General features: G+C 37.7%; 2 protein-coding genes across 2 annotated transcripts; both read left to right on the forward strand.

Moving 5' to 3' along the window:
- The first annotated feature begins 2,558 nt into the window (after positions 1–2,558).
- LOC127104204 (uncharacterized) lies at positions 2,559–5,955 on the forward strand. The gene is made up of 10 exons (XM_051041404.1): positions 2,559–2,587; positions 2,686–2,752; positions 2,824–2,881; positions 2,995–3,065; positions 3,149–3,255; positions 3,640–3,761; positions 4,331–4,419; positions 4,742–4,801; positions 5,207–5,311; positions 5,415–5,955. Exons 1-10 carry the CDS (start codon positions 2,559–2,561, stop codon positions 5,529–5,531), a joined length of 825 nt encoding a protein of 274 aa, XP_050897361.1. The 3' UTR covers positions 5,532–5,955.
- Positions 5,956–6,067: 112 nt separating this feature from the next.
- Positions 6,068–7,595, forward strand: LOC127104205 (uncharacterized). Its single transcript, XM_051041405.1, has 4 exons — positions 6,068–6,481; positions 6,654–6,765; positions 6,928–7,214; positions 7,365–7,595. The coding sequence occupies exons 1-4, from the start codon at positions 6,380–6,382 to the stop codon at positions 7,593–7,595; spliced, it is 732 nt and encodes a 243-aa protein (XP_050897362.1). The 5' UTR covers positions 6,068–6,379.
- The last annotated feature ends 6,551 nt before the right edge of the window (positions 7,596–14,146 follow it).

The following is a 14,146-nucleotide window of genomic DNA, read 5'->3' on the forward strand; positions in this document are numbered from 1 at the left end:
ACTGTGGAGAGGTGGGTCATATTAGCCCACAGTGTCCTAAGCCGAAGAAAGAGAACCAGTCGGGAGGCAAGGTCTTCGCTTTATCGGGTTCTGAGACTTTTGCAGATGATCGTTTGATCCGAGGTACGCGTTATATTAATGGCTTTCCTCTTGTAGCTATTATTGACACCGGTGCTACTCATTCCTTTATATCTTTGGATTGTGCTGTGAAACTTAAGTTAGAGATATCTGAGATGCATGGAAGTATGGTGATTGATACTCCTGCGAAGGGTTCAGTGACTACTACTTCAGTTTGTTTAAATTGTCCTTTGAGTATTTTTGGTAGAGACTTTGGAATAGACCTAGTGTGTCTTCCACTAGTGCAGATTGATGTTATCCTGGGTATGAACTGGTTGGTGTTTAACCGAGTTCATATCAACTGTTTTGATAAGACTGTGATCTTTCCTGAGATTGAGGAAGGAAAGAGTTTGTTTCTATCAGCAAGGCAGGTGAATGAGGCAGTAGTAGATGGGGCAGAGTTGTTTATGCTGTTAGCGACTTTGGAGGCTAAAGATAAACTGGTGATTTGCGATCTAGCTGTGGTGTGTGATTTTCCTGATGTGTTTCCTGAAGAAGTGAATGAATTACCGCCAGAGCGTGAAGTTGAGTTCTTGATTGATTTGGTACCTGGTACTAGGCCGATGTCGATGGCTCCGTACCGTATGTCTGCTGTTGAGTTAACTGAATTGAAGAGTCAGTTAGAAGATCTGTTGGATAAGAAATTTATTCGTCCGAGTGTGTCACCGTGGGGTGCACCAGTGTTATTGGTTAAGAAGAAAGAAGGTACTATGAGGTTGTGTGTGGACTACAGGCAACTGAATAAAGTGACGATCAAGAATCGGTATCCTTTGCCAAGGATTGATGATTTGATGGATCAGTTGGTTGGTGCGAGTGTGTTCAGTAAAATAGATTTGAGATCTGGGTATCATCAGATACGTGTGAAAACTGAGGATATTCAGAAGACTGCTTTTAGAACAAGGTATGGACATTATGAGTATTCTGTAATGCCTTTTGGTGTGACTAATGCGCCTGGAGTATTTATGGAGTATATGAATAGGATTTTCCATCCGTACCTAGATCAATTTGTTGTGGTGTTTATTGATGATATTTTGGTGTATTCGAAATCTGAAGAAGAGCATGCTGAGCATTTGAGGGTGGTTTTAGGAGTTCTACGAGAAAAGAAGTTATTTGCTAAACTGTCCAAGTGTGAATTTTGGTTAGAAGAGGTTAGTTTTCTTGGTCACACTACGCCAAAAATGACTTTTAACAGCGCATCTTAGACAGCGCTTTTAAAAGAAAGCGCTGTCTAAGGTTAAAATTAAAATAAAACACGGAAAATGTTCCAAAAAAATAATGAAAGCGCTGTCTAAGGGGGGGTCTTAGACAGCGCTTTCTAAAAGCGCTGTCTAAGACCCCCCCTTAGACAGCGCTTTTAGAAAGCGCTTTTAAATATTTACCTTAGTCAGCGCTTTTGATAAAGCGCTGTCTAAAGTCTTTAAATTAAAAAAAAAATTAAAACCAAAAGCGCTGTCTAAGGGGGGGTTTAGAAAGCGCTTTTGGAAAGCGCTGTCTAAGGTCTAACTAAAATAAAACCAGTATCCCCAACTTCTTTAAGAAAAATCTGTATTATTCCACAAAATAGAGAATAAGTCGTTTCAAAAACCAAACAAGAAACGCGTCTCTTTCTTAGTAATAGCGTGTAAAATTAATTCGATTCAGTAACAACCTAAACGGAATCCTCAATTTCCTAACCCTACTCCTCTCAATCCCAATTCTAGTCATGGGAGTATGGCTCCACAAACAATCCACCACTGAATGCGAACGCTTCTTAGAAAAACCCATTATTGCCCTTGGCGTTTTCCTCTTGGTTGTTTCTCTCATGGGTTTAATCGGTGCTTGTTGCAGAGTCTCATGGCTTCTGTGGTTCTATCTTCTCGTCATGTTCTTGCTTATTGTTCTTCTTTTCGCTTTCACGATCTTTGCGTTTGTTGTTACTAACAAAGGTGCGGGTGAAGCTTTGTCGAATCGGGGGTATAAGGAGTATAGGCTTGGGGATTATTCGAATTGGTTGCAGAATAAGGTTACGAATGGGAATACTTGGGAGAGGATTAGGGGTTGTTTGGAATCGGGGAAGCTTTGCTCTGAATATCATTTCAAGTTTTTGAATGATAATATTGAGAAATTTCATGCTGAACAGTTGTCTGCTCTTCAGGTTAGGGTTTTTTGTTTTTGGTTATTGGATTTATGTTCTTGTGTTTGTTGATTTTCTGGGTTGGGGTCTAAATTTTAGCTTTCATGTTGTGATTTATATTTAGGGTTTTTGATTTTGATTATGTGGATTGGGATCAAAATTTTAGCTTGCATGTGAGTTTTGTAGCAATTGTGAGCTTTGTTATTGTGTTTAGCTGAAATTTTTAGGTTATAAGGAAAGTGAAAAATTTTAGGTTTTAATTACTGATTTACTATTTATGTAGAAAAAGTGATTATGAAGTTTCTGAATATGTGAGCATGCAGGAATCATGCAGGAATTTCACGTTATGATAGTACTGTAATGCATTCTTGTGTTTGTGTAGGATTAAATTATTTGATTTAGTTTATAAGGTAGTGCTACTTTATATAACTTTTTTTTGAGTATTCAATTTCAAGGTATCTTTCTGAAAAGTGGGTTTTTAAACTGGGATTTGTGAGGAGTCATGGTTTCTTTCTGAAAAGTGTATAGACTTTTTATTTTTAAAAACTGGGATTGCTTTTGGTCTGAAAAGGGTGTGTTCTTTATGGAAACAGATTTCAAATGAATCTTTGTTGAACTTTTTTGCATCCTTTTTTGTTACTAGTTTTTTTGGTATGGTTTGTTTGTGTTTGCATTTTATTATTTTTAATCTGTGCTGTTTCATTTATGAAATTTGAAGATATGAAATGGCATTTTAAGGTTATTTGATTTTAATGTGTGAGCAGGAAAGAAGGCTCTGTGGAAGCATAATGTCTATGGGTTGGCGCCAAGTGTTGCATCGGCACACCATATATTGGTATTATTTGACATTCTAATGCTCTAATTTCTTTGATTTTCTCTCCTGTTTGCAATTGATAAGTTACTGTTATTTTGTTGTAGACGTATGCTAAGAATCACAATGATACTAATCTATTGGTGGAAGTAATGAAACTTTTGAAGAGGAATGATTTACCATTGCAACCGGGCACGACAGATATAGTTTTTAGGTATGTCATTCTTTTTGCATTTTCATGATTTTGTTTTGCAGTACAAAGGGTCTTCTGTGAATAAGATTTTAATATGGTGTTTACCTCTAAAAGGAGTTGCTGAACTTTTTGTTGATTTCATTGTTATTCCCTTTAAACTGGCTGGCATGCTTCATTTTCAAATCATGATCTGTTGTTAGTTCCCCCAAAGCTCTATTTGATTGTATGAAGGCAATTTGGTGCCTCTTTGTGCCTTAGGCTACAAGCCTACAATGCAGTTAGTTTGCTTGGTTTTTAGTATTGTCCAACACTAGACAAATTATGAATCTCACCTTTTCTTGTTATGTTGCTTTTGTTCTCTTAAGTATGTTTTTCTGACCTGTTACCTGGGTCAACCATTTGCAGCATTTGTTACAATACAGATGAATGGGAGTTGATTAATAAGTACGCGAAAAGGTTTGTTAAGGCTGGTGTAAAACTACGACAAACCTCATTTGATACATGGATGAGATTTGCTGCCAAAAGAGGTGCTCATACTTGATGTCTTTTGTCTGCCTAATTCTATAAGCTTCTATTGAACTTCAACATAAGTTTGTTAAAGAGGATTGCTATTCCTAAATTGAACACTAAACTATCCATAAAACTATGGAGACAATAATTTGCCTAGTATTTAATGGCTTTATTTTTTCTTTCTCTCCGAACTTGCATCTTCCCAAATGTTGGCTAGCTGTGTTTTCTCAGCTTTTAGGAAATTGGAAGAAACCCAAAAGGGAGACTATAATCACATCCAGATTTGTGAATTTGGTTATACTGTTGATCATTTTGCACATTTGCATTTTGGACTGAGGAATCATGCTAAAAAAAGATTACTTTGTGACTAATGTGCCTTGACTTGCTCTGTCTGTATCATTTTTGAAATAAATTAGTTCAACTATATTAGTAACTTCTTGACAAATTTGATGGCAATGAATACATATAGTACATTAGTAGTATCATGTGATTTCAAGACCATGCTATATATGATTTTTGGGCTTTTAAAAATATTTTCTGCTTATGATGAACTAAGTGTTTATGCCTTTCATTTTCATGTCTGCAGGAGACACTGAGTCATTATGGAAAATAGAAAAGTTGAGATCTGATTCAATGAAGCAGCACACTTTGGCAACTGGGTTTTCTTGCGCCAAGGTAGCAAATCCATTCACACCTGTGTTTGTAACTTATTGTGTGTTATCTTTCAGTTTTGCTCAATCTTGTACATAATTATTTTGCTTTTAAAACATGTTTGTATTCATCAATCTGTTCTTTAAAAAGAGATCAATTGTATTTTTGAAAGAAAAATAATGGAAAAACATTTTTAATTTTCCCAGTTTGAGAATCTTTACCTAATATGATTTTGCTTCAAATATGTTCTCGATGCTGATATGTGTTTCGACTTCCCAGTGCTGATTATGTTATAGCTGAGTTCCACTTTGATAGCAAGTCTAAGCCTGTTTTTATGATTTTGCAGGGCCTTTTATTGGAACGTAAACCTAATGACGCCGTTGCCATCATTCAAGTTCTAAATCAGGTATGGAGTGTATGTTGTTTACTTCTTCCTATGTGATAAATTTCTTCACCAATGAGTGAAACAAAGAAATGCTTCTCAAATAGAAATAAAACAGCGCTAGATGAAATTGTAATGTTATTACCCTGGAAAGATTGGTCAAAGTACAAATCAGTTTTTATAAGAATAGTTTTGGAATTGTGGAAAAAGTTATAGCTTTTTGTATTGATACTTCAGTTCAGAGTCAAGTTAGTTCCACATCAGTTGCTGAGGATGAAATTATAGTTATATCATTAATTGCATTTGTTAGAACACTTTTTCTTGGTAATGATATGATATGAACGAGTGTTGGTAAACTGAGTGGAAGGTCGTATATGTCTTTGGATAGTCTTGTTTAACTCTCTGTTTTGTTGATTTCATTGTCGCTAGACTTTGTCTGAGGCCAAAAAGTCAGTCATGAAGGATGAACTTCAGAAACTTGTATCCGAGTGGCCTTTGGAAGTTCTGAAGCACAAAAAAGAAGAGGAAAGAAAGGTACACTGTCTTAGTTGCAAAGAAATTTCTGTGTTCTCATTTTAGTTCTGTTGCGTTGCGTCTCTCTAAAGACAGTAACATGTTTTTTCTGCTTTACTGACAGACATTAGCAGCCTCTTTGAAATCTGATATCCTTGACATGGTTACTAATTTGAACACGGGACTTGAGGCTAACATAAGTTTGGAAGACCTAAACCGAAAAGAGAGCATTCCACAATAGCATGGGTTCAAGATTTGATGACTTGAGGTTTTAGATTATGCTTGTTTGAGGAGTGTCTCTTTATCAAAGATGCTGCACATCCTTAGTTAGATACAAAGTCTCTGCTCATAGCAAATGTTGATTACTAGATGGAATATGATTATTACTTTTTTGCTTCCATTCTTCTCCCCAAGTGCTCAAGGCTTTGGTAGATGTTGGTAGCATGTTTTTCAAGAACTGAAATCTAGATGTCAGTATGTGTGAACAAAAATAATGTGGCATGTGCTTCTAGCCTTCTACTATAAGAGGCAAGCAATTCATTTCTACCAATACAAGTGAGGATGCAATCTTGTCCTTGTAACCTCGTTGGCTTTATGTTACGATCACATAAGTTTTTATTAATTTATTTTCATGAACTTCACAATATAAGTTAGGATTTCATTCATATATACTGCCCGTATAAATAATATTTGCATCGAGTCAATTGTTAGAGATGATTGACTTTGATTATCTTATAAAGTCATGTTTACGAATGAATGTGAAGTATTATTAGTGTCATTTGTAAAGTCATGTTTACGAATGCATCGAGTCAAGTATGTTTTTCTGACCTGTTACCTGGGTCAATCATTTGCAGCATTTGTTACAATACAGATGAATGGGAGTTGATTAATAAGTACGCGAAAAGGTTTGTTAAGGCTGGTGTAAAACTACGACAAACCTCATTTGAAACATGGATGGGATTTGCTGCCAAAAGAGGTGCTCATACTTGATGTCTTTTGTCTGCCTAATTCTATAAGCTTCTGTTGAGGTGCTCATTAGATAAGTGTTTAGTTATATTGAATCATAAAAAAGATGAGCCATGCAAGCTTATGTTTGCAGTGGAGCTTGCTGAAATGCTGTCCACAGACATGCAGAAAGAGGGCCTTCATGGGCGAACGTTGACTCTTAAACTGAAAACTACTTCTTTTGAGGTACTTGTGATTTCTTGACTCTGTTTCTTTCTAAACAATTTTCTGTTTATGATAGAGGTCAATTCTCTGGCTTGGGTTCTTACCTCTGGACAAAGCTTTGTTAAAAGAAAAGTTGTTAATATTGTTCAAGTTCCTTTAAGGATTTGTCATGATCACCATGCTCAATCTATAGGTTCGGAATAGAGCTGTGACTTTACAAAACTACATCAACTCAAGTGAGGATATTCTGAAGCATGCATCAAAATTGCTGAAAGCTGAACTTCCCGTTTCAGTAAGATTAATAGGTATATGTTTCTGTTAACTTGCTTTATTGTTGACCAATTATTCAGATGGTGCTCAAGGCCAATATAAGAGGGTGCTTTCTGCTTATAGATATAGTCTATGAGCAAGTTCACATTAGTTCCTTGTATAAGTCAGTGCATAACAGATTTTTCTTCTCCTCTTAGGTCTTAGAGTATCACAGTTTAACGGAGATAAAAGTGGTAGTGGTGCTACCCCTGATCGTACACAGAAGACTATTACCAATTTCATTACTTCAGGAGAAGCCAATAGGAAAAAGGACCCTTTTTCAGATGTTACAGATCATGACTTTATCAGTGATATAGAAACTGATCCTTCGATTGATGTTGGGCACACAAGCCAGCTTGATAGCAGAGATCCTTTTGATGGTAATCATTCATTAGATGTAAATCACCAAAGCTGCACTCTCTGGAAAAATGATGGTGCAAAGAAGGTATATCTCCTTTTCTCTCTTTATTTTTTGAAGTAGCTGACATATATTGATATAGGTCAGTTTCCGCAATCGAATAATTGCTTTGGCGGATTGAGGAGCATGTTGATGTTTTTTAGCGCTACTATTTATCATCTCTGCCGTATTTACCAGGTACAAACTTCTGGTAATGATGCTGCAAGTTCTCACCACAGTGCATGTACAGAGATGCTTGGATCAACTTCATTCCAGGGGAAGTTTGAGGGGAAAAATGTGATAGGTCTATGTTTTTTCAGTCAGGATCAAAAGCACCGAATCAATAGACAAAGCAAATCCAAGAAGCAAAAGTTGTCGCAGAGAGAGGGCCGATATACGCCCATTGATTATTTTTTTGTTAAGGAGTAATCAAAGCTTTAAGTTATTATTGTATAATTTGTATCTTATTTTACCTCACATCAATAATTTCTAAGTCTCTAGGAATGTCTTTTCTCCACATAAGATAAAATATGTATAGTTGTATTATGAATCTTGATATGATTAATAAAATAGTCTCATTCATTCACCGTGTGTTTAATTTTTCTTAGTTTACGTGAATTGTAGAAAAAAGGCCAAAATGGCATATATAAAATGTGATAAAATCTGGTTGAAAACAGGTAGAAATTCTGGTTTATAAACCTGGAAAAAATGTGGTTTAAAACAAAAGCTTCAAAAATTTTCGTATACCTTAGACAGCGCTTTTGTAAAAAGCGCTGTCTAAGGGGGGGATTAGAAAGCGCTTTAGGCAAAAGCGCTGTCTAAGGGGGGGGCTTAGACAGCGCTTTTTGAAAAGCGCTGTCTAAGGTATACCTAAAAAAATTAAAATAGGAGGGTCTTAGAAAGCGCTTTTGGCCAAAGCGCTGTCTAAGGGGGTGGGGCTTAGACAGCGCTTTTCAAAAGCGCTGTCTAAGGGGGGGGCTTAGACAGCGCTTTTAAGATTTAAAAAAGCGCTGTCTAAACCTTTAGCAGCGGAGGTTTAGACAGCGCTTTAAAGCGCTGTCTAAGGCTAAAAAAAGCGCTGTCTAAGGTCTTGTTTGTTGTAGTGTCATGTGATTTCAAGAGATGGTGTTGCTGTTGATCCTTCTAAGATTGAAGCTGTATCTAAGTGGGAAGCTCCGAAGTCAGTTTCTGAGATAAGGAGTTTTCTTGGACTTGCAGGTTATTATAGGAAATTTATTGAGGGATTTTCTAAGTTGGCATTACCGTTGACGATGTTGACTAGAAAGGGGCAAGCTTTTGTTTGGGACTCAAAATGTGAAGAAGGTTTCCAAGAGTTAAAGAGAAGGTTGACTACTGCTCCTATTCTGATATTACCGAGTCCATCGGAATCATTTGAGGTTTACTGTGATGCTTCATTGTTGGGTTTGGGTGGTGTGTTGATGCAGAATAAGCAGGTTATAGCTTATGCTTCGAGACAACTGAGGGTTCATGAGAGGAAGTATCCGACACACGATTTAGAGTTGGCAGCCGTGGTATTTGTTCTGAAGTTATGGAGGCATTACTTGTACGGGTCAAGATTTGAGGTTTTCAGTGACCATAAAAGTTTAAAGTATTTGTTTGATCAGAAAGAGCTGAATATGAGACAGAGGAGATGGTTAGAGTTTCTGAAGGATTATGACTTTGGTTTGAATTACCATCCGGGTAAAGCAAACGTAGTGGCTGATGCATTGAGTCGGAAATCATTGCATATGTCTATGTTAATGGTTAAGGAATTGGATTTAATTGAGCAGTTTAGAGACTTGAGTTTGGTGTGTGAGAGTACTCACAATAGTGTTAAATTGGGAATGTTGAAGTTAACGAGTGATATTCTGGATGAGATCAGAGAGGGTCAGAAATCCGATGTACTTTTGGTTGATAAGTTGACTCTAGTGAATCAAGGTCAAGGTGGCGAATTCAGAGTGGATGAGAATGGTGTTTTGAAATTTGGTAATCGGGTGTGTATTCCGGATGTTACCGAACTTAAGAAGAGTATTCTTGAGGAAGGACATCGTAGTGGCCTGAGTATTCATCCTGGGGCTACGAAGATGTATCATGATTTGAAGAAGTTATTTTGGTGGCCGGGAATGAAAAGAGAAATTGCGAGTTTTGTTTATTCTTGTTTGACTTGTCAGAAGTCAAAGATTGAGCATCAGAAGCCGTCTGGGCTAATGCAACCGTTGGCTATTCCAGAGTGGAAGTGGGATAGTATCAGTATGGATTTTGTTTCTGGTTTACCGAGAACAATTAAGAATTTTGAAGCCATTTGGGTGATTGTTGATAGATTGACGAAATCGGCTCATTTCATTCCGATCAGAATGGATTATCCGTTAAAGAGATTAGCCGAGTTGTATATTGAGAAGATTGTAAGTTTGCATTGTATTCCATCGAGTATTGTTTCGGACAGAGATCCTAGATTTACATCGAAGTTTTGGGAAGGTTTGCAGAAGGCTTTGGGAACTAAGCTGAGATTGAGTTCTGCATATCATCCGCAGACTGATGGTCAGACTGAGAGGACGATTCAGTCACTGGAGGATCTTTTGAGGGCTTGTGTTTTGGAAAAGGGAGGTGCTTGGGATTGTTATTTGCCTTTGATTGAGTTTACCTACAACAATAGTTTTCATTCGAGCATTGGTATGGCACCGTTTGAAGCTTTGTATGGTAGGAGATGTCGGACGCCTTTATGTTGGTATGAGTCCGGTGAGAGTGCTGTGGTTGGACCGGAGATTGTTCAACAAACTACGGAAAAGATTAAGATGATTCAGGAGAAGATGAGGATTGCTCAGAGTCGTCAGAAGAGTTATCACGACAAGAGGAGGAAGTCACTTGAGTTTCAAGAGGGAGATCATGTGTTTCTTCGTGTTACTCCGATAACTGGGGTTGGTCGAGCTTTGAAGTCGAAGAAGTTGACACCTCGATTTATTGGTCCTTATCAGATTTTGGAGAGGATAGGGGAGGTAGCCTATCGTATCGCTTTACCGCCGTCACTTGCGAATTTGCATGAGGTTTTTCATGTGTCTCAGTTGAGGAGGTACATTCCTGATCCGTCGCATGTTGTCCAAGTAGATGATGTACAGGTGAGAGATAACCTGACTGTTGAAACATCACCTATGAGGATCGAGGATCGAGAGTTGAAGCAGTTGCGGGGTAAAGAGATTGCTTTGGTAAAGGTAGCTTGGGGAGGACCAGCAGGTGGCAATGTGACTTGGGAACTTGAGAATCAGATGAAGGAGTCTTATCCGGAGTTATTCGCTTGAGGTATGTTTTCGAGGACGAAAACTCTTTTAGTGGGGGAGAGTTGTAACACCCCGATAAAAATAAGATAATTATTTAATTTAAGTTAATATTATATTTATTAATTTAATTAAATAATTGGAATTATTGGATTATTATTATTATTATTATTATTATTATTATTATTATTATTATTGGAATAATAATTATTGGAAAATATATATAAGTTGGAAATAAGGAAAAAAAAGTTCCATTTTGGTAAAAAGAGTTTTCACGTGAAAGCAGAGAAGCGGCTGAAAAGAGGAAAAGGGCAAAGAGGCAGAGCAAGAGGAAGAAGGTTGGAGAAGAGAAGAGCTTGAGGCTAAAGGATTGCCGGATTAACTCAGGTAAGGGGGGTTTATCGTCGTTTAATGGGTATTATGGGTTAACATGTAATGGGTAGTGATAAGCCGTTGATTTGACCCTAATTGGATTATGAATGTTGAAAAATTGTGATGAATAGGTGATGTGAAAACTATAATTGAATCTGTATTTGTGTGAGTTGTGATTTCCCGAACGTATAGCTTTTTACGGAATCGGAATCGGAGGTCCGGAAGTCCTCCAACGGCGGAAAATGCGGAGAATTCTGCATTCTGCTCCGTGTTAGCGCAGGAACAGCTTTCTGTCTTGCGTTAACCGGTTAACCCAGGGTGTTAACCGGTTAACACTGTTAGGAATTGTGAGGTATTGCTGTTTTGCTTGCGTTAACCGGTTAACCCAGGGCGTTAACCGGTTAACACTGTTGTGGGTTGTGAAAATATTGCTGTTCTGTCTGCGTTAACCGGTTAACCCAGGGCGTTAACCGGTTAACACTGTTGAATTTTGCCAGAAAGCGTGTTCTGTGCTGCGTTAACCGGTTAACCCAGGGCGTTAACCGGTTAACACTGTTGGAAAAGTGAAAAATTAATATTTTAATGTTGTGAACATAATTGGTGATTGGCCTATATCGGTGTGTGATATAGTAGGGATTATTTCTCGTTGTTTTGAGTAGGATAGGTATTAGTAGAGTGTGCTAATACTGTGACTGAATTATTTGGCATGACATGATATAATTATGTGATAAATATGCTGATGATGTGTGAAAATATGCATAATGTTGTGAATGTATATATTATGTATGTAATTGTGGATGGACTGTTTTATGGCTTAGAGTATGAGCATATGTCCATTGTGGATTGTTGTTGATGTTGCATGCTAGGTGATTTGGCATAGCATAATGTGGCCTTTATGGTGGTAGCTAATTCCCATGGTGAGGAATTAGTGATGTTAGTCATTTTGGACTGTTGTTGATGTTTGCATGCTAGGTGATTAGTGTGCATAGCATGGCCCTTGGGGTGGTAGCTAATTCCCATGGTGAGGAATTAGTGATGTGAGTCACTAGGTCTCAAATGAGTGGGACTAGTGAGCTTGGTAGCCGTACCTGGATTTGGTCGGTGAAGTTGAACTATATGTTCACGAATAGTCGGTACCGCATGCATGGAGTCTCATTGCATAGTGTATGTATGGCGTATAATATGAATGGATGTATTCCAATATTATAAGTGTGTTTTGTGTTGGTGTTGAGCATGAATTGAGATTATACGTGTGCTTTATGTTGGTGTTGAGTATGATGTTTGAGTTGATGTGCCGTTACTGAATGTGTGCTATGATTAGGGTGATGAAATGTGTTAAATTACTTAACATTGCATGATATTTATAATGCTTATTATATCGATTGAGGAACTCACCCTTACAACTATTTTTCAGGTAACGAGCAGTGATTGGGTAGGAGCTAGTGCTTGAAGTCTAGTGTAGTTCCTTAGTGGGTCATGCTCTGGTAGATGTAACATCGGGATGGGATGTTTTAAATGTTTTATTGTTGGTTGTGAACCAGTTTACATGTAATATGCTACATGTTTTGCATGATTGATTTAAGCTCTATCCGCTGCGTATTGTGCAAATGCTTTATGTTTTGAATTAATAAAAGAGCATGACAGTTATCATGGTGAATGGTGTGAAGTAATTGTGTGACACCCTTAATTGCATATTTACTCTGATTGATATATGTTGTTATTTAAATTAAATATTTGGGGTATTTTAGAAGGGTGTTACAAACGTGACCAGGAAGGTGGTTGTGAAGTTTATCAAGAATTAACTCATATGTCGTTATGGTGTGCCAGACAAGATCATTACTGATAATGGATCCAACTTGAACAACAAGATGATGAAAGAGCTATGTAGTGAGTTCAAGATAGCACATCATAATTCTTCTCCTTATAGACCCAAGATGAATGGGGCTGTTGAAGCTGCTAATAAGAATATCAAGAAGATTGTCCAGAAGATGGTTGTTACGTACAAAGATTGGCATGAGATGCTGCCGTTTGCTTTACATGGATATCGTACATCTGTCCGCACTTCAACAGAGGCAACTCCTTTCTCCCTTGTATACGGCATGGAGGTTGTGCTCCCAGTAGAGGTGGAGATCCCATCAATGAGACTCTTGATGGAAGCCAAGTTAACTGATGCTGAATGGGTTCAGAGTCGTTATGACCAACTAAATTTGATAGAAGAGAAGAGATTGACTGCCATGTGCCATGGTCAGTTATATCAGCCAAGGATGAAGAAAGCCTTTGATAAGAAGGTCAAGCCTCGTGTGTTCCAAGAAGGTGACCTTGTGCTCAAGAAAGTTTTGTCTTTCGCGCCCGATTCCAGCGGCAAGTGGACTCCAAACTATGAAGGTCCATATGTTGTTAAGAGAGCCTTTTCAGGCGGTGCTTTGATACTTACAACTATGGATGGGGAGGATTTCACTCGTCCTGTGAATTCAGATGCAGTCAAGAAATACTTCTCCTAAAAATAAAAACAGAATAGCTCGCTAAGTTGAAAACCCGAAAGGCGACTTAGGCAAAAAGGAGCGTCTCGGTGGATTGAAAACCCGAAAGGGCGATCCAGGCAAAAGTTAGAGACACAAAAAATGAATATGTATCCCGCTAGATTGAGTACCTCATCCTGGGGAAATCTAGGCAAAAATTAGGGATTTGGCAAGTAACTGCATCCTGACAAGACTTTGTTCTACAACTGTCATCTGTCAAAGATTCTCGCTCAGTCATCATCAACTAAAGCTTCAAATACATCGGACTCAGAGTTGGTGGAGAAATGGTCATTGTGTTCAATATAGCCATTTTCCAATATATATAACCAATTTCAAATTTGTAAAGATCGATGGAGTCTTGCCATTTGCAGACTACCATTCCATCAAATAAATTTGAGCCTTTATCCAATTCTTTGCACTCTTATTTGTTTCTATTCAGCAAATATTTTGCATGTTTTAATTGAAAAATATACTTGTTTTAAATAAATAAAAATTTCATAAACTGTTTTTAAACAAAGTGAACATTCACAATGACAAAAAGGATACTTGGGACGTTTTCAGTGCTCTCCCAAGGATGGTATGATTCCCAAAAGGGTAAGACATTTGTTCATGTTCCCATCATACTTGTATCCTCTTCATTATCTTTCAGGTTGTCTCCTCCGCAAGCTCAGAAGAAAGTTGTACATCCCACCAAATCCTCAGAGGGTTTTGAGTTTTGGATGCGGTCTCAAGCTTCTAGACCCCAGGGGGTCTGGATTTAGCATTTGTGTTATCAATTATATGGTTGTCATCCCTTGCATGGATTGAACTAAAATCCCTT

This window comes from Lathyrus oleraceus, chromosome 7, assembly GCF_024323335.1.
Source record: "Lathyrus oleraceus cultivar Zhongwan6 chromosome 7, CAAS_Psat_ZW6_1.0, whole genome shotgun sequence".
In the NCBI taxonomy this organism is placed as follows: domain Eukaryota; kingdom Viridiplantae; phylum Streptophyta; class Magnoliopsida; order Fabales; family Fabaceae; genus Lathyrus; species Lathyrus oleraceus.